At 39.8% G+C, this 25,824-nt stretch overlaps 1 protein-coding gene across 5 annotated transcripts in view; it reads left to right on the top strand.

Moving 5' to 3' along the window:
• Window positions 1-19,071, top strand: part of SMAD2 (SMAD family member 2) — a 67,089-nt gene extending 48,018 nt beyond the window's left edge. For 3 of the 5 annotated variants that reach the window (XM_077816658.1, XM_077816656.1, XM_077816657.1), the window contains 7 exons: window positions 475-609; window positions 6,120-6,194; window positions 9,578-9,631; window positions 11,416-11,628; window positions 13,000-13,137; window positions 13,298-13,442; window positions 17,134-19,071. In XM_077816658.1, coding sequence (XP_077672784.1) covers window positions 475-609; window positions 6,120-6,194; window positions 9,578-9,631; window positions 11,416-11,628; window positions 13,000-13,137; window positions 13,298-13,442; window positions 17,134-17,257 — 884 coding nt within the window. In that variant the 3' untranslated portion in view covers window positions 17,258-19,071. The remainder of the gene's footprint in view (window positions 1-474; window positions 610-6,119; window positions 6,195-9,577; window positions 9,632-11,415; window positions 11,629-12,999; window positions 13,138-13,297; window positions 13,443-17,133) is intronic. The other 2 variants (XM_077816660.1, XM_077816659.1) reach the window with 1 other exon arrangement.
• Window positions 19,072-25,824: the final 6,753 nt, after the last annotated feature.

The raw sequence follows: 25,824 nt of genomic DNA, 5'->3' as shown, positions 1-25,824 counted from the left end.
TTAGGGTGCAAAAATGAGCAGAATAAGGTTGTCCATGCTGTTTTGCCAAAATGGCAAGATTTGGATGAAAAAATAGCATGGATTTTGCAACCTCAAATAATTTGACTATTAGACCACTTTTCAGTTGTGGTAATGTGGTAAAACTTCTAAAGTGTATATATTATTTGTGTTGTGTTGGACAGTTTCAAACCTCAGTTTAGCATGAAAATGTCTGCAATTAGTGTAGTGAAATCCACCTACCTTTGACTACTGAAAACATAAATGACCATGTTCAAAGCTGGCTGATATGGGATAATCTTATTAAATAGGCTTTTTACAAATCTGATACTTCTGATAACTAATTTAGAACTACTCTGTAATGGCCTGAGTTTCAGAACAGCTCAGTATATCTGAAGATCTGGTTTTCAAAGAACATAGAGAAGTAAAATAGATGTTTACGGGATCTCACTAATGTTTTATATTCTACTTTTCCAGTTTTGCCTCCTGTGTTAGTGCCACGACATACTGAGATTCTAACCGAACTTCCACCTCTTGATGACTATACTCATTCCATTCCTGAAAACACTAACTTTCCAGCTGGAATTGAACCACAGAGCAATTATATACCAGGTATCTTTCCTTCTTTCTTTAAAAGAGACTCTCTTTATATTAGTCGTTAATGTCCATGTAATAAGTCAAAGATGGAAATTAAATCTGTAATTGTTCAGGTTACTAGAATAACAAACTCAGGATATGCTGTCCAAACTTCAAAGTGAGGTTTTTTGTAGCTACAGTAATTCCAGTGAAAATATTTATAAATATGCTTTTTGTACAAAATAATTCTGTATGCTTTTACTAAACTAATAAACCAGCTTTGTTTCATAAAACACAAATATGACACAGTGTATGTGTTTGTTTTTATTAGACAGCATGTCTAGGATTTGATGCTGTTGAGAACAGTGGTCTAACTAGATAAATGATCTGGAAAGGGGGTGGGTGAACAGTGAAATGGCAAAATTTGCAGACAGTACAAAATTTCTTAAAATTTAGGTCCAAAGCTGACTGCTAGGAGTTATAAAGGGATCTGACACTACTGGGTAACTGCATGACAAAATGGCAGATGAAATTTGTTTTTGGTAAGTGCAAAGTAATGCACATTGGAAAACATAATCCCAACTATACTTTAAAGGTGATGGGGTCTGAATGAGCTGTTCCCACTCAAGAAAGAGATCTTGAAGTCGTTGTGGATAGTTCTGTGGGAACACCTTCTCAGTGAGAAGCAGCCACATCTTGAATACTGCATACAGTTCTAGTCGCCCCATCTCAAAAGATATATTAGCATTAGAAAAGGTACACAAAGGAAACGATGACGGGGGTGGGGGGAAGATATGGTAGAAGTCTATAAAATCATTAATGGTGTGGAGAAAGTGAATAGGGAAGTGTGTTATGTGAGGGAGTAAATAACGAGAACTAGGGCTTATCCAATGAAATTAATAGGCAGCAGGTTTAAACCAAACAAAGAAGTACTTCTTCACCCAACACAGAGCCAACCTGTTGAACTCATTTGCTAGGGGATGTTGTGAAGGTCAAAAGTATAACTAGCTGGGTTCAAAAAAGAATTGGACCTATCCTCCATGGACTTACCCATCAATGGCTATTAGCCAAGATGGTCCGAGGATGTAACCCCATGCTCTGGATGTTCCTAAACCTCTGACTGCCAAACAGTAGGACTGGGCTGCATGATATGGGCTGCATGACCTGTCAAGGTTGCATGTATTTTTCTAAAGTTACAGCACGTGCAGAACTTCAGGTTTCAAACTGTCTAGTAATGAGGGTCTTCAATACCAACCTTCAGCTTTCTGTTTTGGGCCGCTTTGGTGCTAGTAGGAGATCTGTGTTCTGAGGCAAAGACCGTATACAGAAAATTTGAATGACGAAGGTTGAAGGTTAGCAACTGAGAACAGGAGGGATGGATTAGATTAGAAACAGTTATTGACCTTAACCATAGCTGTTGGCTCAACTGTAATGAATGCATCAGAGGTGGGAAGAGTCCACTTTCACAGTGGATTGTGTTATGGAGTTACCTTAATATAAATAGAACAGGAGTACCTGTGGCACCCAGAGACTACCAAATTTATTAGAGCATAAGCTTTCATGGCTACAGCCTACTTCATCGGATGCATAGAATGGAACATATAGTAAGAACGAACACACACACACACACACACACACACACACACACACACACACACACACACACACACACACACACACACACACACACACGAAGTTGCCATGCAAACTGTAAGAGGCGAGCTAATTAAGATGAGCTATTATCAGCAAGAGAAACTTTTGTAATGATCAAGATGGCCCATTTAGACAGTTGACAAGAAGGTGTGAGGATATTTAACTTTAGGGAAATAGATTCAATATGTGTAATGACCCGGCCACTCCCAGTCTCTCTTCAAACCCAAGCTAATGGTATCTAGTTTGCATATTAATTCAAGCTCAGCAGTTTCTCATTGGAGTCTGGTTTTTGAAGCTTTCTGTTGCAGAATTGCCACCCTTAAATCTTTTACTGAGTGGCCAGAGAGGTTGAAGTGTTCTCCTACTGGTTTTTGAATGTTGTGATTCCTGATGTCAGATTTGTGTCCATTTATCTCTTGCGTAGAGACGTGGTCAGGATTGGCCAATGTACATGGCAGAGGGGCATTGCTGGCACATGATGGCATATATCACATTGGTAGATGTGCAGGTGAATGAGCCCCAGATGACATGGCTAATATGATTAGGTCCTATGATGGTGTCACCCGAATAAATATATGGACATCGGGCTTTGTTGCAAGGATAGGTTCCTGGGTTAGTTTTTTTTGTTGTGTGGTTGCTGGAGAGTATTTGCTTCGGGTTGGGGGGCTGTCTGTAAGTGAGGACTGGTCTGTCTCCCAAGATCTGAGAGAGTGAGGGATCATTTTTGAGGATAGGTTATAAATCTTTGATGCACTGGAGAGGTTTTAGTTTGGGGCTGAAGGTGACCTGTGTATGTGTATTTTATATATATAATTTTCTTAATATGTTCCATTCTATGCATCCGATGAAGTGGGCTGTAGCCCATGAAAGCTTATGCTCTAATAAATTTGTTAGTCTTGAAGGTGCCACAAGTACTCCTGTTCCTTTTGCGGATACAGACTAACACAGCTGCTACTCTGAAACCTGAACATAAATGTGGCTAGTAATCATATGTAATGATAGTACAGTTCAGAAAATAGTTACATTGGGCACTTTATTGTGTGGAAACAAAACGTTCATTTCTGGTATCTACAGCTGTGATCCCATAGAATATGTGAAAAATTTCCACAATACATGCTAGTTTTTTGACTCCATTGTAAATTTTGTCTGGTATCTGTGAAAGTTGAATTTCCTGTATGACTTAGTCTTGTTCAATTCCTTTGGTCCCCCAAGTGCAATCTTGGATTAGTGCAGGACTTTAACATTTTTTGCAATACTTATTCTAAAAGTAGAAATTCAGAGTTTAGGGCTTTTTACTACTCATTTAATTACAATATTAACCATCTCTCAATTACCATGGTAATACATCTATTTTAATAGCAATCAAGTGCCCTCCAGCCATTTAAGATTCAGTGAAGATATTTAAATCTTTTCCCTTTAGTTTGTAAACCTTAAAAAGGGAAAGGCCTCAATAGGTGCCTTGACAGCAAAAGGCTTGCCTGGCTCAGAGATTTTGTATAGAAAATGGCTGCCTGAAGTGCAGTGAGTTAATGCCTTCATAGCAGTTGAGAAAATACATATTTTCGGGGGCAGAGGAAGCCAACCATAGTCTCTTGTGGTTTTTTTTAAACTCTTGACACACTCTCTCAAATTAGACCCCACTTCTAGTATCAAAAATCCTCTTGAATTTTTTATGTAATTAGTAGGGCTGTCGATTAATCGCAGTGAACTCAGGCGATTAACTAAATTAATTGCACTTTCAATTGCACTGTGAAACAATAGAATACCAATTGAAATTTATTACATTTTTGGATGTTTTTCTACATTTTCAAATATGTTGATTTCAATTACAATACAGAATACAAAGTGTGTAGTGCTTACTTTATATTTTTATAATAAATATTTGCACTGTAAAAATGTTAGTAGTATTTTTTAATTCACCTCCTACAAGTACTGCAGTGCAGTCTTTATCATGAAAGTGCAACTTACAAATGTAAATTTTTTTTTTGGTTTTTTGTTACGTAACTGCACTCAAAACAATGTAAAACTTGAGAGCCTACAAGTCCACTCAGTCCTACTTCTTGTTCAGCCAATTGCTGAGACAAATAAGTTTGTTTACATTTATGGGACATAATGCTGCCCGCTTATTTACAATGTCACCTGAAAGTGAGAACAGGCATTCGCATGGCTCTTCTGTAGCCAGCATTGCAAGGTATTTACATGCCAGATATGCTAAACGTTCGTATGCCCCTTCATGCTTTCACCACCATTCCAGAGGACATGCTTCTATGCTGCTGACGCTCGTAAAAAAAATAATGCATTAATTAAATTTGTTGTTGAATTCCTTGGGGGAGAATTGTATGTCTCCTGCTCTTTTACCCACATTCTGCCATATATTTCATGTTATAGCAGTCTCGGATGATGACCCAGCATGTGGTGTTCATTTTAAGAACACTTTCACTACAGATTTGACAAAACACAAAGAAGGTGCCAATGTGAGATTTCTAAAGATAACTACAGCACTCGACCCAAGATTTAAGAATCTGAAGTGCCTTCCAAAATCTGAGAGGGATGAGATGTATACCATGTTTTCAGAAGTCTTAGAACAACAACACTCCAATGGAGAAACTACAGAACTGAACCACCAAAAAAGAAAATCAACCTTCTGCTGGTGGCATCTGATTCAGATGATGAATATGCATCAGTCCTCACTGCTTTGGATCGCTATCGAGCAGAACCCATCATTGGCATGGACGCATGTCCACTGGAAGGGTGGTTGAAGCATGAAGGTGACGTAAACAGGAAGCGGGCAGCATTATTTCTTGCAAATGTAAACAAACTTGTTTGAGCAATTGGCTGAACAAGAAGTAGGACTGAATGGACTTGTAGGCTCTCAAGTTTTACATTGTTTTATTTTTGAGTGCAGTGTTATATTTGTACATAATTCTCTAAATTTGTAAGTTCAACTTTCATGTTAGAGATTGCACTACATTATTTGTATTAGGTGAATTGAAAAATATTTGTAATAAATAGTGATATATAAAATACTGTACACTTTGTATTCTTTGTAATTGAAATAAATATATTTGAAAATGTAGAAAACATCCAAAAACATTTAAATAAAAGGTATTCTATTTAACAGTGCAATTTTTTTAATTGCTTGAGTCCTAATAATTAATTAAAATTTAAGATTGAAATTTTCTTAAAAAAAGCTAAAGAAGGTGATGAGCATAAGAACTTTTGTGGTGCTTTGAAAACAAGTTGGAATTGCCTAGAATCAGAGAAAGGAACTGGCATGGATGGGATCATTGTCAATTGGAAGGTATAGCTAGTGAGTGACATAAGCTTTCCCTGGATGTTGAAGAGGGAAATGGGTGGAAATGTGAACTGTTGTAGTGAGGGTTGGTTTTCTGTAATGTAGAAAATTCTAAAATGTGGGCAGGGTAACTGATTACATGGCTCTGTCCTACGTGAAGGTGGCTAGTTCATGGATTTTTTTTTCAGTGTTGAATTCACCAAAGGACTTCTCACTTTTAATTCTAGTAAATGTGAAAGCTGCTGATCAGTATTGCAAAATTCTGCAACTGGCTGAAATGCAAGTGTGCTACAAACAAGAATTGTGTGTATATATAACTTCATATGCATTTATGTACTGAACACTTGACAAATGTCTCTCTCTCTATTTTTTTACAAGATTACACACAATTTTCACCTAGATAAGGCACAGATTTAGGGCTAGAAGGTATTGCAGATGCTGCTGTCACGAAGAACACTCACCAATACAAAGTCCTAACTCCCTGCTCAGATAGCGTATGGCACAGACTGTCTAGAATGAAAATCCTAAAAACTTAATCTTGTCAGCATTCAGTGAGCTAACGTATAGAATATTGACACAATTTGTTTGCTCTTGGCAGAAACGCCACCACCAGGATATATCAGTGAAGATGGAGAAACAAGTGACCAGCAGTTGAACCAAAGCATGGATACAGGTAAAACCTATTAATCTCTTCACTATGTGTGCAGCGTTGGGATTTCTAGGTGTGATTATCTAACACAATGGGGTGACTTCTTTCAACCATGGTTGTAATAATGTAAGCCTAACTATGGAAAGTGGGTAGAGGTTCATAATTTGCTACAGTGACCTGTTATATAAAATTGCTTTAAAAAATGTTAAAGGGTGAGGGGAACTGAATTAGTTTAAAAAGAAATGGTTTACTGATATCACTCAAGGACTGTGTTTGATTGAATGGTAAGAAGAATAGGGGGCCAGAAAGCGATGAACCAAAATTGGTACTTCAAAAATTAGGCCTACTGTGGCAAAATAATGAGAGGATAAACCATTCTTCCCGTCATCCTTTTTGGGGCCCTTTAAAAAGAAGCTTGAGGAAAAAAACTTTTTACCATCCCCATGGCAGAAGGAAAAGGATTGTTGCTGTAACCAGACCTTAATACTCCAGTGAGGAAGCTTGACTATCATCACCTCATCAGAGGGGAACTCGGCTTGATACATGTTAGATCCTGCTGTCTTGCCTCCCTCATTTGTCCTTTTCCATATCCCCACTATCTTGCCACCTGTCCTACGTCTTCATCTCTCTTGGCTTTTCATCTGATCGTAAAATCATCTGCGCTGCATGGCACCAGCATAGCGAGATGTGATGGCCCAACCAGCTCTGCTTGGCTGAAGGATCAGTGAAGGAAAGGATCTAACCAGATTATGTTCTTGGCGAGCGAGGTGAGCTGGGGTCCAGAGGTGGCCAATCTGCCAACCAAAAGCATCTGTCTGAATGACTAGCTGACTTATATCCTGAGAACATCAACAAAAGCTGTATTTCCCACCCATTTATATTATCCTATCTCCTGTCTATCTTGTGGCTGTTTTGTCAAAAGCAGGAAAGGGACTATCATTCCCAACTCAGAGTTGCACAACAGAACTAACCCTTTTCCCCCACTAAGGAGGACTGTTTGGCAGAATAAGAGACTATAACCACTGTTCATCCATTTAAAAAAAAACCAAAACTGTTAAACTTTGGACCGTTTCAGGGTCCTGCTAACACGTTTGGCTCTTCGGGCCCTTTATTCCATCTAAATTAACAAAACACCTTTTCACTACAAATCATGGTGGCATTCCCCTGGTATATACAAGCATATTGTTCCAATCTCTTCTGAAATTTCAATACCAATTTAGTATGAACAATAACTATATGGAAATGACGTTTTACGAAAGAGCATAAGACTATCCCAGGTAGTTTCAAGGATGAATCATACTGGGGCATTCTTGCCAATATCCAGACTATCCTGAAAAGAGCATCTTGTAGATAAGTTTATATTAGCCAAAGAAGTTGACACATCCTGCTTTTGTTTCCAGAAGTCTAGGGGGCTGCTTGATCTGATCTGCTTAATGAAATAGTATGACCATTTTGAAAACCTTATTCTATATAACTTTTTTCCTGTTGTGCTCATCACCATAGAACCATAGACTATCAGGGTTGGAAGGGACCTCAGGAGGTCATCTAGTCCAACCCCCTGCTCAAAGCAGGACCAGTCCCCAACTAAACCATGGTGTGAGAGCCTCAACAATGAATCTGTCTTCACAAGTACCTCTGATGTAGAGAAGTATTCCCATTTGACACCTAGGGAATGGAGGCAGATATTAAGTGAATTTGGCCAAAGTCACATGGGAAGATTGGCAGAGCTGAGAGTAAAACTCTGATCTCATTGGTCCTGGTCCATTACCTTAGGTGTAAGATTCCCTGACTGGCGGCTTGACGTCCCCCTAACTTTGCATGACTAGTGCTTGATGCTACCAGTGCTGGGGACAGAATATATGTAAAGGCAATTGCTAATCTTGTTTGGCCAGTAACATTGGGCAAAAGTCTAATCCAATCTTGCTCACTGTGTACTCTTGGGGGAATTCTGTGCCGAAAAAATGAATTCTGCACACAATATTTTAAAATTCTGCATACCTGTAAGCAATTATGTCTGTAACAATACAGACACACAGAAATTTTCCCCAGGAGTAGAGTTAAAGAAACCCCTACAACAACTCAGTTCCTGGTCCTGTCACAGATCACCTCCATATTGGTGCACATAACAAGATTGATTCCGCACATGGACTTAAAAAAAATTAGAGGGAACCCTGGTCAGCACTGTTACCTCTGGATGAGAAGCTACTGCTGACACTGGGTACAGATAGTCTATCTTGGCAGTCTGTATTTAATGTTCGCAGTCTTTCCACTTAAATTGGACTCAACTATGCTAGCTTAGCTAAGGGCTGCAGTGCCTCACCAGGAAAGCGCGATGCCTTAGTTAGAAGGCTAACTTGCTAGAAGCAACCTTGTGTTTTGTCTTTGCTTCTTTCCCCTGTATTTCTTCTCCAGTCAATAGCAGGCTGTGCAGGAGAGTTCATGTTTCTTTTCTCAGACTTTCTTCATTCTTCCGTAAAGAATAGTCTTTTAAATATATAATTCAAGCTGTGTCATTTCCAGTGACATGCCCGGCCTCCAGTGAGAGCTTGGATCTCAAAGCTTCATGAAACCTCTGTATTTGTCACATCTACCTTCTCTTCTAGCTGCCCTCACTGGAAGTCAAGCAAGAAGCCACTGGTTTCTACAGTTGATAAAAATAAACAAAATATGCATGAGGATATAAGATATAATCACATGCGGTGAATGTAATGTGAGTTCCTGCCAAGTACTTAAGATTTCAGCATTAAAAGTGTTTAATACAGTAGATCCTCAGTTATGAACATCTGAGTTACGAACTGATCAGTCAACCACACACCTCCTTTGGAACTGGAAGTACGCAATCAGGCAGCAGAGACCCAAAAAAAAGCAAATACAGTACAGTACTGTGTTAAGCATAAACTCCTAAAAAAAGGGGGAAAGGTTTAAAAAAATTTTTTTGACAAGGTAAAGAAACTGTTTCTGTACTTGTTTCATTTAAATTAAGATCATTAAAAGCAGCATTTTTCTTCTGCATAATAAAGTGTCAAAGCTATATTACGTCAATGTTCAGTTGTAAACTTTGGGAAGAACAACCATAATGTTTTGTTCAGAGTTATGAACATTTGAGTTATGAACAACCTCTAATCCCAAGGCCTTCATAACTCTAAGGTTCTACTGTACTAACAAAAAGCAAAAGTAGCTTCTAAAATATGTATACAGTTGGGCAATTATGTGTATTGATATTTTAAACTAAGGATAAGCCACTTCATTTTAATCTGGAAAACTGGTTGCAAGATATCAGACGTGTTTGTAGTTCATTACAAAGAATAATATCCTAATATAATGCTAGCATATGGAGAAGCATGGTCTTCTGTAATCTGAATGAAACACTCAGAAATTATCTAAAATATTCTGAATTATTCCTCCAGGATCTCCAGCAGAGCTATCTCCTAGTACTCTCTCCCCAGTTAATCATAGCCTGGGTAAGCTGGAAATACTTCACTTTTAACTGTTTCCTAAATTGTGTGCTTCGTATATGTATCATCATAAATCTTTCTCCTATTTTTGGGTGCTGATTATTCACAGAAGGGTGGAATCTGTATTAGAAGGAAGCAGTGTAATGGTTAGCTCTCATTAATGGTATCTTCACTAAAACTCTGGTTTAATTGCAAAGATGTCAAATGCAAATAAGTGTGGTACTTTTTCTTGTAACTGTTGGGACCTTAGCAAAGGGAGAGTAGAATGGCTGAGGGTATGCAAGAATGATGGGAACAGACAGGGGATTTTACTTGTAAGAATAAGGGCTTGTCTACACTACCTGCCAGATCGGCGGGCAGCGATCAATCCAGCAAGGGTTTATTTATCGTGTCTAGTATAGACGCAATAAATAGACTGCTGAGCACTCTCCCGTCGACTCTGGTACTCCACCAGAATGAGGAGTGCAAGTGGAGTCAACGGGAGAGCGTCAGCTGTTGACTTACCACAGTGAAGACACTGTGGTAAGTAGATCTAAGTACGTCGACTTCAGCTACGCCATTCACGTAGCTGAAGTTGTGTATCATAGATCAACCCCGCGTGGCCACAAGGGAACAGCTGCTTCCCTCCACTGCTTCTTGCTGAGGTGTCTTCAGCTGTCTGCTGCATAGCTATTAGGAAGAACTGCAAAGGATCACAGACTCGCTTGGCTTGGCCAGGCGTGGGGAAGGGCATGTGGCAGGAAAATCAAGAGAAGCTGTGTTGGGAAGAACAACCTCTGAAGGGTGAAAATGGGAAAAATAACTCTGGGGGATGACTTGGAAGGTACAAGGGAAGAGATTTGGGTGGTGAGGAAGAGGCTAGAAGCGGGAAAACTAACAAGCAAATGGGACAGTGTAAAAAGGCAAGGGTTTCTCCCTAAGACCCCAATATCCTTATCAGTGGCCCTGTGTTTTGGACATACAATTTAGAATTTTAAACCTAATACTCTACTGGATAAAATTGTACCCCACTCTTTATTTCCTCAGTTATAAACAGCAGTTGCTCAAATCTACTGAGTAAGTGGTGATCATGTGAGGGTTTTCCCTCATCTGGAATAGAGGGTTTATAGATGGGTGAGAATGACTAGGGACATGGAAAAACTAATCTAGAGAGATCGAAGGGACTGGGCTTGTTCTTGGAGACAAACACTCTCTACGTTATAAAAGTGTACAAAATAAAGATTTTATATGGAAGATACAAGGATAATAGAAGCTCCCAATGTATTATGAAAAAAGTTGAGGATATTAAATTTAAAAAGCAATAGTTTTAAAACCAATAAGGCATTACCCATTCATATGGATGACAGGAGTATCCCAGTGTTACAGTACATACTGGGGGGGGGAGAGGGAGGTGGGGGGAGGTGGTGGTGGTGAAGGGATATTAAAAACACTTGCTTCAGGACATAACCGCAATAGTTAGAGGTTGACTTGAGAGGAAACTTTTCTTTGTAGTCAGGCTATCCCATAACTATTTCTGTAGCATTTGTTACTTGCCACTCAGTGACAGGATACTGGACTGGATAGACAATTGGTCCAGTATAACACTCTTTATGTTCCTTTGCAGAATATGGGCTGTGAGGAGGAAATTCTCTCTGCATGAGCTATGGAAAATGAAAACTTAGTTACTGATTGATTTTTTTTTATAGCTCAGAGCTAGTGCCAAGACAAATCAATTTGAATCAATAAATATATATTTTTAAACATCTGTTTCATTATCACAGGAATTCTCACTTTTTTTCTTTTTTTTTCAGACTTGCAGCCCGTCACTTACTCAGAGCCTGCATTTTGGTGTTCAATAGCATATTATGAACTGAATCAGAGAGTGGGAGAAACCTTCCATGCATCACAGCCTTCATTGACTGTAGATGGTTTTACAGATCCATCAAATTCAGAAAGATTTTGTCTAGGTTTGCTCTCCAATGTTAACAGAAATGCCACAGTGGAAATGACAAGGCGACACATAGGTATATTCTTAAATCTTGTAACTATCTCTTTAAGGGTAATGGCACTTAATTGAATAGATCTGGGTGGTTTTTGCTAAGTTCTGAGTGTGTTACAACTTAAATTGGATCAGCACAGGATTGGGAAAATATTAAATCAGCACAATAAACTAAACAAGCAATATTTAATAAAATACTAGCAGTACCGAATTGTGTTGTGTTTTCTTGCCTACCTTTGGAATGTAAAATGACAATTTACAACTTCCAGATAAAGCTGAAACTAGTCTTAACTGTGCTAATTTGACATTGTGTAAAAAATTCACCAAACAGTTACTGAAGTTTGCAGCATACCATCTTGACTCTGGCCTTTCAGTAGAGCTGTTGGAGGTGGGGGAGAGGCAGAAGTAGACTTCTATTTTGCTGGATTTCAATGTGGATTTTTTGTGAAATCTTTCACATTAAATCAGAACTTTCAAAAAGCAATTGTGGTTTAAAAGTCAGTTCTTTGAAAACTTTAGATTTTTGGCAACTTCCAACATACAATTTAACTGCTCAAGCAAAACTGTCAATAGAAAAAATCCAATTGGGAACCCCTAGAACAATAAGCAAACATTTTTTTTTGAAAATGGAATTAAAAAAAAAATAAATCACTTTTCATAGTGCACCTCCTTGCTGAATGAGCTATTAGAAATAGTTTGCCATTAGAAATATCTCGTATCTTTTTTTATACAAAAAGAACTAATTCAGATCAGGTATTTTTCTAGACAGGAGAGCTAGTTCATATTAAGGATGAGCAGGAAGAGGCTGCCTTTTCATAAGTGCCAAATGAAGTCCTCTGGTGCCTTTGTCTAAGGAGTAAGCGCACACTGGGGTAGGGGTGGGGCAGGAGTCTATGCGGTGTGAGGAAGGCTTTGGAGGTGAGAGGAAGTAGCTGACTATCCATGAGCCTTGTTCTTCTTAACCTGCCACACTAGTATTTATACGAAAACGAACAAGATTTAATAAGAAAGTTAATCTACTTGTTTTTATTGCAAGTATTGCTTCGAGAGAGGGTATGTGCAGAATCAACATTGCCTTCAAACTTTGATTCTGATTGCTTTGTCTCAAAGTACTAAATAGAAGGAAGAAAATTTCTTGTCAAGAACAGACTTTGTTCTCATTCAAGAACAACACATTCTAGGGTTGTGGGAGGAGGAATTTTTCTGAGCAACATCCTGCTCTCCCTACAGGTGTCAGCTGGCAATATGGCCGTATTGCCAGCTTAACTGATTCACCTTGCAGTTCTGAGAGGGGGGGAAAAAAAAAAGTTGGCCCTCAGTGAAATAAAGCAGTCTTCTAATATGTCAACCAGTTCAGATCATATCATAAGTGAAGCTTCTACTAATCTTGTTTCAGGAAGGGGAGTGCGTCTGTATTACATTGGTGGGGAAGTTTTTGCTGAGTGCCTAAGTGATAGCGCAATCTTTGTTCAGAGCCCCAATTGTAATCAAAGATATGGCTGGCATCCTGCAACGGTATGCAAAATTCCACCAGGTAAGAGCACAAGTACAAGGCATACTAATCAAGAAATTGAGTACATTTAAATGCATTGTCTTCCTATTAACTTCTAGAAGTTGGCTCTTCACATTGCCCTCATAGGAAAGCCTGCAAGTATACATAGGCTGTAGTTTTGTAAACTTTTTTCTCTTCATAGGATGCAACCTGAAGATCTTTAATAACCAGGAATTTGCTGCTCTTCTGGCTCAATCTGTAAATCAGGGTTTTGAAGCAGTGTATCAGCTAACTAGAATGTGTACCATAAGAATGAGTTTTGTTAAAGGATGGGGGGCTGAATACAGGTATGAAACATTCATTTTTACTTTTACATTTACTCTAATCAATTTTCTCCCCTTCCTCCTGTCCCACTAATGCCCCAGCTTGAAAGGCAGACAATTAGACTGCCACCAGCTTTAAAAATACACTGTCAGCAAATAAAACAAGAGAATGCAATTGTGTTTCCATGGGAGTGAGTGTGTTCTAAAACCCTTATGGATCAATATGTTAATTTGTCTCACATTCCAGGAAACTAGCTATTCTGCTAAAAGTGTGGTGGTCTAGATATTAGAGTTAACTTTTTACATGTGATCTTACTTGCTCTCCACCATCTAGTGGCTTTGAAGTTTGTGCTGTGATTACTTGCCTTTTGTAAGATCTACATAAAACCATTGTGTCTCAGTGCTGCTCCATATGGAGTGTAATGAGCTGCTTAAGATGTGATGTTGGTTTCCAATGATGGTAACCAAGGAATAAATTTGGAATGACTCTTTCAATAAGTGTATTATAAACAATAAAACAGCTAGAGAATGCACGTTTGGGAGGTGGGTAAGAGTTTGGAACTCATTGTGGAAAACTTAACTATGCCAGGAATACGATAAGTTTGATTGTATTTGTGTAGTAAAACTGCTAAGAACAGTTTTACGAATGGAAAAAGTTCCTTTTTATTCATTGTTGAATTTATTCCAGTTATGCTCTCTAATAGGACTATTTAAATCTATAGAGGAAAGGGTTCTTTATAAAATACAGTATGAGAATTCAGGAGGAACAGCATCTGACTTATGAGTTGAGAAGCTATACAGAAAAATTTGGATTACTTTGTCCCTGGGGAGAGAGGTGAATGACTAATCCCCCCCCCCACCCCCCCATGTCTGAAGTTTTTTCCACAGAAAGAATAGGGACTTGATATATGAAACATCTCTACAACATGTAATTACTGGAAAATGGAATTATTTCAGGCTTTGAAGGTGTATATTTAATGCTGTGTAGGTTCTACTGATGCTTTGTCACCATTTGGATTTAAAAATGGATCCATCCCAAGTTTCAGGTCAGGATCTGAGATAAAATGAGGACTTTGAGTCATGGAATAAACGGGAAGTGCTCTGTTAGCAAGAGGTAAACTAGAGGGAAAACTGGCCCAAGCTTTGAGCTAGGGGAGTTGGCTCAAAGGGATTGTGTGTACACTTAAGAAAAATTAAATACAACATTAAAATCATATATCAGTATAGCTAAATGAAATTAAAAATAGTGTTCAAACTACAGAGCGCCAAAACTTGAAGCGCGCAGAGCTTCATAAAGAGAGAAGGGAGGGCAGAAGATTGCAGTGCTAAGGGTAGTGTGTGTGTGTGTGTGTAATTTTAGATGGCTAATAAATGTTGGGTCTGCAAGATCCAGTGGAACTATTGGTAGAGTGGCTAAGTAACTATTCCTTACTGAAAAGGAAAGGAGGATGATCTAGTTTCTCTGCATCTGTATGTTTGACAGAGAATGTTAAATTCTTGATGTCTTGTGGATAATAAACAGGATGAAGTGGAAGATTCTGAGATTATTGAAATACTTCTAGGCAAGATAACTGGCTAATCCATGTTGTCCAGTAGAAAATTTTAAGCCATTGTCAGTTTTTTATGGGCTAGTTAACAAAGGTGAGTTAGGACTATTTGTAGGTAAAAGTAAAAACAGGATTGTATGTAAATGATTGGTCTTGGAGAAGTCTCTTGGGGTTGTCTGTAATACTTAAATTATGAAACTTGTAGATGACACTAAAATGGTGTGGTTAAGGCAGGAGGATATTTACAGCTATACAGGATAATCTTGATTCAGGTGAGTGGTCTGAGGTGCCTAAATGTAAGATGATGAAATTAAGTAGAATTTATCAGCCTTGTGAAATGTCCAAAATTACATCCCTGGGAAAGTCAAGGTAAGCAAGGATGAATCAGTGCCTAATCTAAGTACAAAAGCTTGCATTAACGCATTTCCGTATGGTAGTAGGTCTGGTTGTTTGCTAGACGAAATGTTTGTTCTTTGCTTCACATGATGGTTTGTATGTGTTGCATGAATCCAGAGAAGCAGTTATAGGGCCCAGGTTAGAACACATGAACTTGCTGTCCAATTTTAGTACCTTTTTATTTGAAGAAAGGTAGTCCAGTTGGGGAGATATAGTAATGGGCTACATGGAACTTCTGTTCTGTTTTAAAGAGGACTTGGGACTAAATGGATTGTATTTCCTTGAGATGAGAGAGGAGATTTTTATGCCAGGAACATTTTGTTCTGGCATAAGTATTATATTATCAAGATGGCAAAGTAGTCCAGAATGCACTCTGATAGAGGGTGGACACTGCCTCATTTCTTCTACAGAATGTAAAATCACAATAAATACCACCTCGTTCTCTTGGGATGCTGGTCTAATAACTTTTTTCTGCTTTTACACTTCCTCTTATTTATACAAATAAAGATTGATAAAACCATGTTGTAAACTGGTGGTTGTGGTCCTAGTGACAAAAGTAGAAAGCATCAGGATTGCTTGCTTAACTGCTGGCTCTGTTGCATTATGCCACCTCATTTTGTGTGTAAGGTAGCTATAAATACCAAGAAAAAAAAAATCTATAAAACTACTTAGCAACAGTGGACCTAATCCTGCAGTCCTAGGTCGGGAAAACTCTCTTGGATTTCACTGAGAGTCTGGCCCCCCACCCATTCAAGGCCTGATCTCCTACAGACCTGTAAAGTGAAATAACTGCTTCTCTCACGTATAGTACATCCAGTACTTTCATACCAACTTTTTCTCTTAAAGTACTTGAGAGAATCGCCTTTGAATAGCAAGTCTCTAAAATAGGAGTGTTGGGGGTTGAAATTATTACTTCAAAAATTTAATGAAGCCTCAGCAACAATGTGGCTTTTTTACAGAGTGCCATACATAAAAAGCTTGCCAGGTGGAAAAATATAGTTATATAATAGACGAGGGTAATGTGTAAAATTTTGAAGTTGTTTGAGGAAATTACAATACACTACAGAGAAGTTACAGGAAATCAGCAGAGGAGATGTTAGGTTAAGTGTTATCGTACAGAAACACCAATGTAACCACACGCTCAGTTATGATGCACTTGTTTCTGACAAAATCTAGCACAGCTTCCTTAAATTTTTCTCTGCAGCAATTTTTATAATCAACAGATCTGACTTTCTTTTGGTTACAGTGTTACTACTACTCAGCTGTATTGGCTCTGTTGTTCAATTCCTTGTGCATAAATAATAAAATAGTTTGTCAAGTTCCAGTCAACTACCTGTGCAACCCCTTTGAAGGCAAGGGGCTTACTTAAGCTTTTTCCTGTTTACTTAATGTCACCTGCAGGACTTTTTAATCTTAATGAGCCTGAGAAGTTAAATATCAGCTTTACTCAAATGTGGGTATCAGGTTGAGTTTGTAGGGTGGACAGTCTGGTTTTAAAAATAAATCTATATATAACTAAAGGTGATCTCCTTTTAATGTGACAGTTGGAGCAAAAGCCACAGAGCCAGTTTAATCTTGGTGCATGTGGAGATTAATACGAACCCCTAAGGTACAGGTGTATCTTGTACATATTTGGAAAGAATCTGTCTGCAAAAAGTTTCATTCCTGTAGTGCTTGAGTCTTCTCTTTTTTTATATAGTTTTATTTATTTTTTAATCGCACCCCTATTGGCTTCCAAAGTCTCTTGGTAACTTCTCCTCTTTCTTCTCCAGACGGCAAACAGTAACAAGCACTCCTTGCTGGATTGAACTGCATCTGAATGGACCTCTACAATGGTTGGACAAAGTATTGACTCAGATGGGCTCTCCTTCAGTACGCTGCTCCAGCATGTCGTAAAACACCTTCCTCTGTTACCAGTGGGCTAAATATCAAGTCCAGTCAACAGACTTAATATAACAGCTCGTCTGTCTTAGTATTGGTGTGTGGTTCCCATGAACTATTTACTATTCAAAAAGGTTTAAAAACAACAACAAAAAACAAAAAAACAGCACTTGAGGTCTCATCAATTAAAGCACCTTGTGGATTTTGTTTCCTATACTCTGATACTAGATGAAAATTTCATGTATAGAAACACCACCTGAAGGAGGAAGGGACAGTTCTAAAGACTCTTAATGGTGTTTTCATTGGGTGTATAATTGAGTGTCCTAAAGGTTTATCAATAACATGAATAGTTGCATATATGTACATCTAATGTATCATGATCTCCAATATCCCAGTATTGTGCTGTTCTACATTTTTAGTACCCATAAACAGATGTGTGCTCTTTTTAATTTTGGGCATACTTCTGATAAAATTCCAAGTTCTCTCTAATCCTATATTCTTTTTATATTTTTTATATATGCAGGTTTTAAAGATGTCCTTTAAAAAAAAAGGGGGGCGGGGGAGGCCAACTTTCCTTGTAGAAAAAAAGCTTAACTTTTTGCTGCCTTCTTAAAAGTCCCTCCTTTGGAAGGGAAAGAAATGCCTGAATTTCATCTCTGAAATCGTAAACACTTTGTATACTTAATGGGGCCCAAAATGAATTTATATTGTAAATTCTGAGTCTACCCTAGGAGCCTACTTTCCCCCTCCCCATCCAAAGTAATGCGTCTGTTGCCGGCAATAGATGCACTGACGCTGCCGGCACTGAGGCGTTTGACTTTTTTTTGTACTTCAGATCGTTAAGAGCAAATACTTTCTTTCATGAAATGAAAATTTATAGTAGCATTGAATAGGCTTATGGAAACGTACAAGCTATTGGCTTACCCCTTACACCTATATTTTAAATCGATGTCACTTAAATTTTGAGTTTAATTTTTGAGCCCAAATACCTTTAAACAGCTTCCCCCAGGGATAAACTAGACTTTTTTCCATGTAGGTTTTAAATAGATGCAGCTTTTTAATATATTTAGTGATGGAATGTAAACTCCTTGATCTGAGTGGTGTTGTATGGCTTAGTGACAGACCAGATCATACGCATTCATTATGAAATAACGAGCCTTGTAAAAGTAGGTGCTTCTGCAAAAGCTCTAGGATAGAGGTTGCTGAGGTATGACCAGCAGAGGAGGATTTTTAGGTTCTTCAATACAGTGCATGTTATTGTGAACCCTTGGACACTACATCTGCACCATACTAAAAATATTCTGAATTATATTCTACAAATAAGTCTGGGTTGGGGAAGGGTTGGGAAACTGTATAGAAGGGTTATTCTGACTTGAAAAATATACATCTTACTAACAATCTTGTGATCTAGCTGTCTGTCATTCTTTTGTTATTGTGGCAGTAGCAGGATTGCCTTTGTCCCTGTCTCCACCCCCCCCCACATTGTTTCATTCATTACACTAGTACTGTACTTTGTAAGTACAGCTAGTGATTACTTAGCTTTGAGAACAAAATGTGGCCAGTGTTACAGCTTTTAATCAGTTGACTGAATTGAAGATAGTGATGGATATTTTTATGCCATAATGAATAGGGCATATAAGCAATACCAAAAATTAAGCCTTGAAAAAGTGGGCCAGGCAACTTTTAAAAATTGGAAATGCATTTACCGGTTTGTGGTAGTTTTACCAGTAGACTAATGTATTGGTAGAACTTGTGAACCTAAGAAATAAGCTTCATGCGTGTTGCATTTGCCTAATATGTGAATACACTAATAAAAGTTCTAATTCTCATGATGGTGGTTTTTATTAATGTTTGACAGCGGCCATATCCCACAACCACTTTACTTAGTGAATTATCTTATGGAAGAGAAGTCATTTCAGTCTCAGCATACACACTGGCCCAAGTTTGCTCTAATTCATTTTAGAGTTTTCTGCCTTACCTCCCCTTCTGGGAGAAAATAAAGTAATGCAGCATTCAAAATGAGTTCAAAAGCAAAATTACTATCTTAAGTATTGTGTTAGGGGGAGAACTAGATTAAAGGAAACCAGAATTAATGGTAGGAAAATTCTCACGATGTGAGATTAGATAGATATGTATTAGACAGTTAAGGTAAATCTGAAGTAATATCTTTTATTGGACCAGCTGTCATACTTAATCATGTTTTATATTATCTGCTTAGAACTTCCAGAGTTCTTTTTAGCCTATATTTAACAATGAAAACTTTCCAAACTGTAAATAAAAGGGGAAGTCACTTTTTGTTGCAAATACAAATTGAATCATAAGTACTAGGTCAGATGTCTTTTTCCAGAACGGTAGCTAGAGAAGAGTGACTCTCTGGGTGAAAGACAAGATGTTTTTGCCAACACATAAATTGCACTTATGAGTAGTCTGAAACTTGGATAAGCTATGTGACCTGATGCTAAGGTCATATGCTGTGCGTTTGTGTTTTTTTCCTTCCAGCTTTGTTGACACAACTATTGCTCACTTCGTTTTGAACACTACAGTAACCCTGAATAGCCTTTTTTTGGGGGGCACATCCTCCCATCCAGTGTACAAGGAACCTACAAATACTTATCAGTGGACCTATGGAGCTGAAATGAAAGTTTAGACTTCCACATACTTACATGATTCCAGTAACTTCAAGAAAAACCTCAAATATCCTGAGACTCACAATTTAACTTGTAAGCACTGGCAACACAGTGCCTCTGTTCCCCTCCCTTTGTATATGTTGTCTCTTTATACTGTAAACTCTTTTCAGCAGGGATTCTCTTGCTATAGCTTTCTATAGCACCTTGCTCAAAGGAGGGTCCCTAGTTCTTATCAGAACTTCTAGGCGTATGTCTACACAGCCCATGGCAAGCAAGCCTCCCAGCATGAGTTGACTGACTTGGGCTTGCATTTGTGCTCTAAAAATGCCTGTATAGACAGTGCTTTGAAGTTGCAGCTCAGGCTGCAGATTGGGCTTCAAAGCCTGAGCAGCAGCCCAAGCTGCAGCTTCAAAGCTTTGTCTACATTGGTATTTTCAAAGCACCAGCGCAAGCCCTGCAAGACCAAGTCTGTTGATCTAGGCTGGGAGGCTCACTGCTGCGGGTTATGTAGACATGTACCCTCAGTGCCACTCTAATGCATATAATTTGGAACATGATGGAAGTTTTTAATGGTGTCTTGCAGTTAAGACACTGGACTAAAACTGAGGACAATTGCTGACTCACCCAAGGACACAGCCTGTGGATGTTACGTAGTCATTGTGCCTTAACTTCTAAACATACAGGTGTTTGTAAGATCACCCATGACAGTAGAATCTGAGCACCTTCTCACATGTAAGAAGAAAAGAGTAATCTTAGGTTAATACATAATATAGATTCTGTTATATGAATACATAATATATCTCACTAAGCCTCTTATTTTCAAGTATCCAACAACTCCATATTGAGAGGGCCTGACATTTGCTGGGATTGATCTATTACATAATCGTTCTAAACTGTGGGCTCAGTATACTGAGGGGAAATGGCATGTTTTAACCATTGATCTTTCAAACTTAGTTGTGGTGTCAGCTTTTTTCATACCGAGGTTTTATTGCAGCTGGATTTTGAGTTAAAGTATTGTGAAATCAATTTTCACTTTATTCCACCCAGACCAAATGTTTATTTTTATTTGAAGTACAAAATTTGTTCCAGTAAAGGGAACACTGCTTGAATATAACCTAATGCTGGATACTTGAATATTCAAGAGTTTATCTCATTATGTGAGTTTTAATAAAGCGCTATTTCACTGGAAGAAATCTCCATTTAACAGATAACATGCATGCCATATTAGAAAGCACTTCTAGAAAGATATACTTGAGGAATTTATTTTGACTGCTTCCAATTTGATGGCCTATTCATAGCTATGAAATACATCAGTGAAATGTGTATCTCCTAAATCTAAGCATGTGTAGTTTAGAATATGCACACTACTCATATTTTAAAATGTTCTTGTTCATATAACCAGTGCTCACGTTGTACGTCCTACTTGATATCTTGTCTGTCTTCAGATTGTGATCTCTACAAAGTAGGGATTGTGCCTTCTGTTTGGAAAGCACCTAGCTCGTAGAAGTTACTGGAAAGTTCACCAGATCTACGAAGAATGGAACCGGGGCTCCAAAACTGAAAACCGTTTTTGCCGTGGCCTGATGGGCCGCATTCAGAACACAGCACAGGCAATTGCAATAAGAAAGGCAGATGATAACCTTTTGGTCAAACCTCTGCTCTTTCTGGTCAACCACCGTATCCTGCTGACCGACATACAGGTCTTAATGGAAGTGGATGGCAAAGAACCAGATTGGCTCCGACTGCTCCTTTCAAATAAATACCAGAGTGGTGAGGGACAACTGCTCTTAAAAAGACTGGAGGCTCACGAGGATCAGTCTTGTTCCTTCTCCTTTCAATGTGCGACCCTTGTGAGGTGTGGTAGTGATAGGTTAACTGCCACCAGCTATACGTTTGTCTAAAGCCATAAAAGAAGGGCACTACTGGCAGCAATGGAAGTACCTATAAGAAAATCCCAGCTGGCAGCTGCTCTGCCCAGAGGGGAGACAACTTTGCAATGTTGTCAGGAAGAGGAGAAACTCTTAGAGGAGTTGGCTTAGAACCTGCCTAGGACTTTCATAGAAGGCATCTGTGGTGTAGAGCTGTCAAGCAGAAGCATAGCACTGGCTTTGCGAGATCAGTTGCTGCTCCTTGATGATCAAGTAGTGGTCAAGAAGCAACTCTGGATTGGCAAGAAAAAGGTTTGTTCCTCTTGGATAGGGTTTTCGGAACAATTATCTCCATTCTGGATTGTATTTCTGCAGCATGTCTCCCACAGTTCTGATACATATAGGCTATTCCGCTCCTGTCTGCAGTTTCTGGAGGCAATTTGAACCTGTAGTACAGCCCGTGCTAGCCATGTCTCTACCCTCTAGCTTGCTGCCAGAACGGCCTCCTAAGTAGCAGTTCACTTGGCTCCTCATGCTGGAGCCACAAAACAGAGCTGGGAGGGCAATGTGTGTCCTGCCTATTCTCAGGCAGTAGGTCCTGGCCCTGCTAGAGCATAGGGCTCTGAGTCAGACAGGCCTGTTGGATCTCCCCCTGCCCCCAAGAAGTCATGACTCCAACACAGAAAAGCCCGAGCAGGAGCTGCAAAGCCATATAGATCAGTCCATAGATGAGGTCTTTGGCTAGCCAGGCTAGGGGGGTAAGTACAGGACCCGAAAGACAAAACCCTTAAAGGGCCCCACGTCCCCCTCCCATAAGTACTAAAATGGATCCTAAATTCCCTTCTTCCCAAATCAAATCAACTCTAGTAATGAGACCCTATCACCCAGGGCAGGGGGAGTGGGACTCTGAAGGGGAGGACACTGAGGGAGACTCATCCAGAAGGCTGAAGCTGCTGCATAAAACAAACTGCAAGAGACCACACCTCCTGGCCACAGCTGGGTGGCCGTGCCCATTAAGTAGGTCAAAATGGCTAAAAAAAAAAAAAAAAAAAATCCAAAAAAGTGTCTGTCTTCTCTTCTCTTTCCTCCGCCCCAGGTGTTCATCCTTGGGCTCAACCCCTCTCCTCCCTCCAGTAAGGAAGGAGAACTCTCTCATTTAGGCGCTGAGCAGAACGTTGGTGGGTGGGAATGCAGCAAAGGTTATTCCTCCCTCTTCCCTCATTTAAATGTTTGAAATTGTGTGCAAAAGGGTTGTATCCACAATCCAGATCCAACCTGAACAGGTGCACAAGGACAAGCCTAAAAACAAATATCGGCCTTCTAAATCCTTGCCTAAGACAGCAATTTTGCTGCACCCATCCTTTGAGAATATGATCAGGCTCAGAAATGGGAAAAATCTGACACCAGTAAATGCATAAGCAGGCATACACTTAGATATTACAAGTTATGAGAGCCAAAAAAATGCCATCACAGTTATACCAAATATCGATGCTCCAGGGACATCTCTCCCAAAGATGCAACTGAAGGGAAGCCACCCTCAGAAGGGACTTAGAGGCTTTTTCCACCAGCCTTGGCCCTAACAGCTACATACTGCACAAGTGTCAATGTCCTGGCTGGACGATCGTAAGGCCATGAAGGATAAAGATCTTCCACCTTTCTGGTTTACACTGAAGAAAATTTACCTAGTAATAGCCTTTGGGGCAGATGGCACAATGGATGCAATGAGATTTCCAGTCAAGGCCATGGCATCCTGCTTAGCCAGAAGCCACATCTGGGTTTGCCCCGGAAGGTCAATGCTCTGGAAACTACAGACTGGGGGGAGGAATAGTCCATTTTTATCAGAATTGCAGGAGATGCTGCTAGCAGAATTGTAAATTTCTTACCTGATGATTTCCTTTCTCCTCTTCTCCCATCCCAGCTCCAGGAGTGTCCAATGGAGAGGAAAACCACAGCTAATAATTAGCCAGGCACATGGGAGAACCGGTGGGCGAGAGAACACCTTCATAATGAGGTAAGAACATGTGCTTAAACTCAGAGGCACTGTGCAGTGTAGGAAGCGAAGCATGGGAGGTGAGTCGGCGTTGGGGACTAAAAAGGACTAACAGAACGGTGAAGGAGTGGAGTGATGGGGTTGAAGGAAAGGAGAGAGAAAGTGGTGTAGTTGCTGGAAGAAGCTGAATGTTTCAGAGAGTTTCCTGCGGCAAGTCTGTGCATTTACTATCTCTGTGCTATGCTCATCGTAGAGGTATCCAAGCATCTTTTCCGGTAGCTAAGCGCCTTTTAAACTGGCATGTACCAGTTACAGAATTAACAAAACTCATCTTTTCAGTGCTGTAACAACTTGAATGTAGCTCCTAAAACAAGAACAATGTTAACACAAACTAAAGCAAACGGGGGGGAAAAAATCTACATTTTTCTCACTGGTATGCCCAGTGCTGTCTGGGAGTGAAAGCCAAAGCTAGCAATACAAAAATGGGTAAGTATAGTCCTCTTAAAAACAACTCGCACTAATTAAAGAATGTAGAACCAGTGCAATTGTAACTTGCGATTGGAGTATAACTTTGGTTGGAAAGAATCTGGTACACATCCTAAACAGAGGGTTTTCACAAAGCATCCGTCCCAGGAAAGGGACAGTGTGAGGAGAGGTCTGGTTACAGTCCTCCATGACCACTGGTTCTGAAGAACAGGATTTTGCTGTTGCTTTGCCTCGCCAGAGTGCGCTCAAAACAATCATCCCAGTTCTTGGAAGAATTCCAACACTTGCCCAAATGAGACTTTTCTTATTTGTTTAGAAATATTTCTCTTAACATGGGGTTATCATAGAATTGTAGAAGAGGGACCTCGAGGTCATATATTCCTGTCCCCTGCATTCAGGGCCAGATTAATGCAGGGGCTTTAGGGGCTGCAGCCCCGGGCTAAGGGGGGCCATGGCATGCAGGCAGGCATGCCGTGGCCCCATGCCACTCCCAAAAGCGGCTGGCTGCTGGCATATCTCTACAGCCCCTGGTAGGGGGAGGGAGGGAGGTGGCTCCACATGCTTCCCCCATCCCCAGCACTGTTCCCGCAGCTCCCATTGGCTGGGAACTGGCCAGTGGGAGCTGCAGGGGTGGCACTTACAGGCGGGCATGGGCAGCACACGGAGACACGCTGTTCCCCTCCCCCCAGGGGTACGCAGAGACGTGCCAGCAGCCAACCGCTTCCGGGAGCAGTGTGGGGCCACGTGTGGTAAGCGCCTCCCAGCCGGAGCCTGCACCTCACGCCCCCTCCTGCACCCCAACCCTCTGCCCCAAGTCAGAATCTTCTCTTGTACCAAACTCCCTCCATAGACCCTGCACCCTCTCCTACCTCCCAACCCCCTTCCCCAGCCTGGAGCCTTCTCCTGCACCCGAACTCCCTCACAGAAAGAAACTAATACAACAGCTGTTCTAAGGTAAGAAGTAGGCTATTTTGAATTAACGTAACTATATTCTACATGTTTTAAATACTGAAATGTAACCACGGAACGGCTTTGTTAATTATAAGGCAAGTTTGGTATAGCGTTAATAGCCTCGATGTCATAATTGTGATCATTTTGTTTTAAATTAGGAAAAAGAATTAATTTATACAGGGGCCCCACAAAATCTTTACACGGTTAATCCAGCCCTTTATAGAGTTAATCCAGCCCTGCCTGCACTCAAGGCAGGACTATGTAATAACTAGACCATTCCTTACAGATGTTTGTCTTAAACCTTAGACCATTCCTTACAGAGATTTGTTCTTAAAAACCTCCAGTGATGGAGATTCCACAACCTCCCTAGGCAATTTGTTCCAGTGCTTAACTACCCTGACAGTTAGGAAGTTTGTCCTCATGTCCAACCTAAAACGCCCTTGCTGCAGTTTAAGCCCATTGCTTCTTGTCCTATCCTCAAAGGTTAACAAGAACATTTTTTCTCTCTACTCCTTGTATGTACTTGAATACTGTTATGTCCCCTCTGTCTTCTCTTTTCCAGACTAAACATACCCAGTTTTTGCAATCTTCATAGGTCATAGGTCAGGTTTTCTAGACCTTTAATCATTTTTGTTGCTGTCCTCTGGACTTTCTCCAATT

This window comes from Eretmochelys imbricata, chromosome 5, assembly GCF_965152235.1.
Source record: "Eretmochelys imbricata isolate rEreImb1 chromosome 5, rEreImb1.hap1, whole genome shotgun sequence".
Taxonomy (NCBI): Eukaryota; Metazoa; Chordata; order Testudines; family Cheloniidae; genus Eretmochelys; species Eretmochelys imbricata.
Note: the sequence above shows the minus strand (reverse complement) of the source record. Positions and strands in the feature narration are given on the sequence as shown.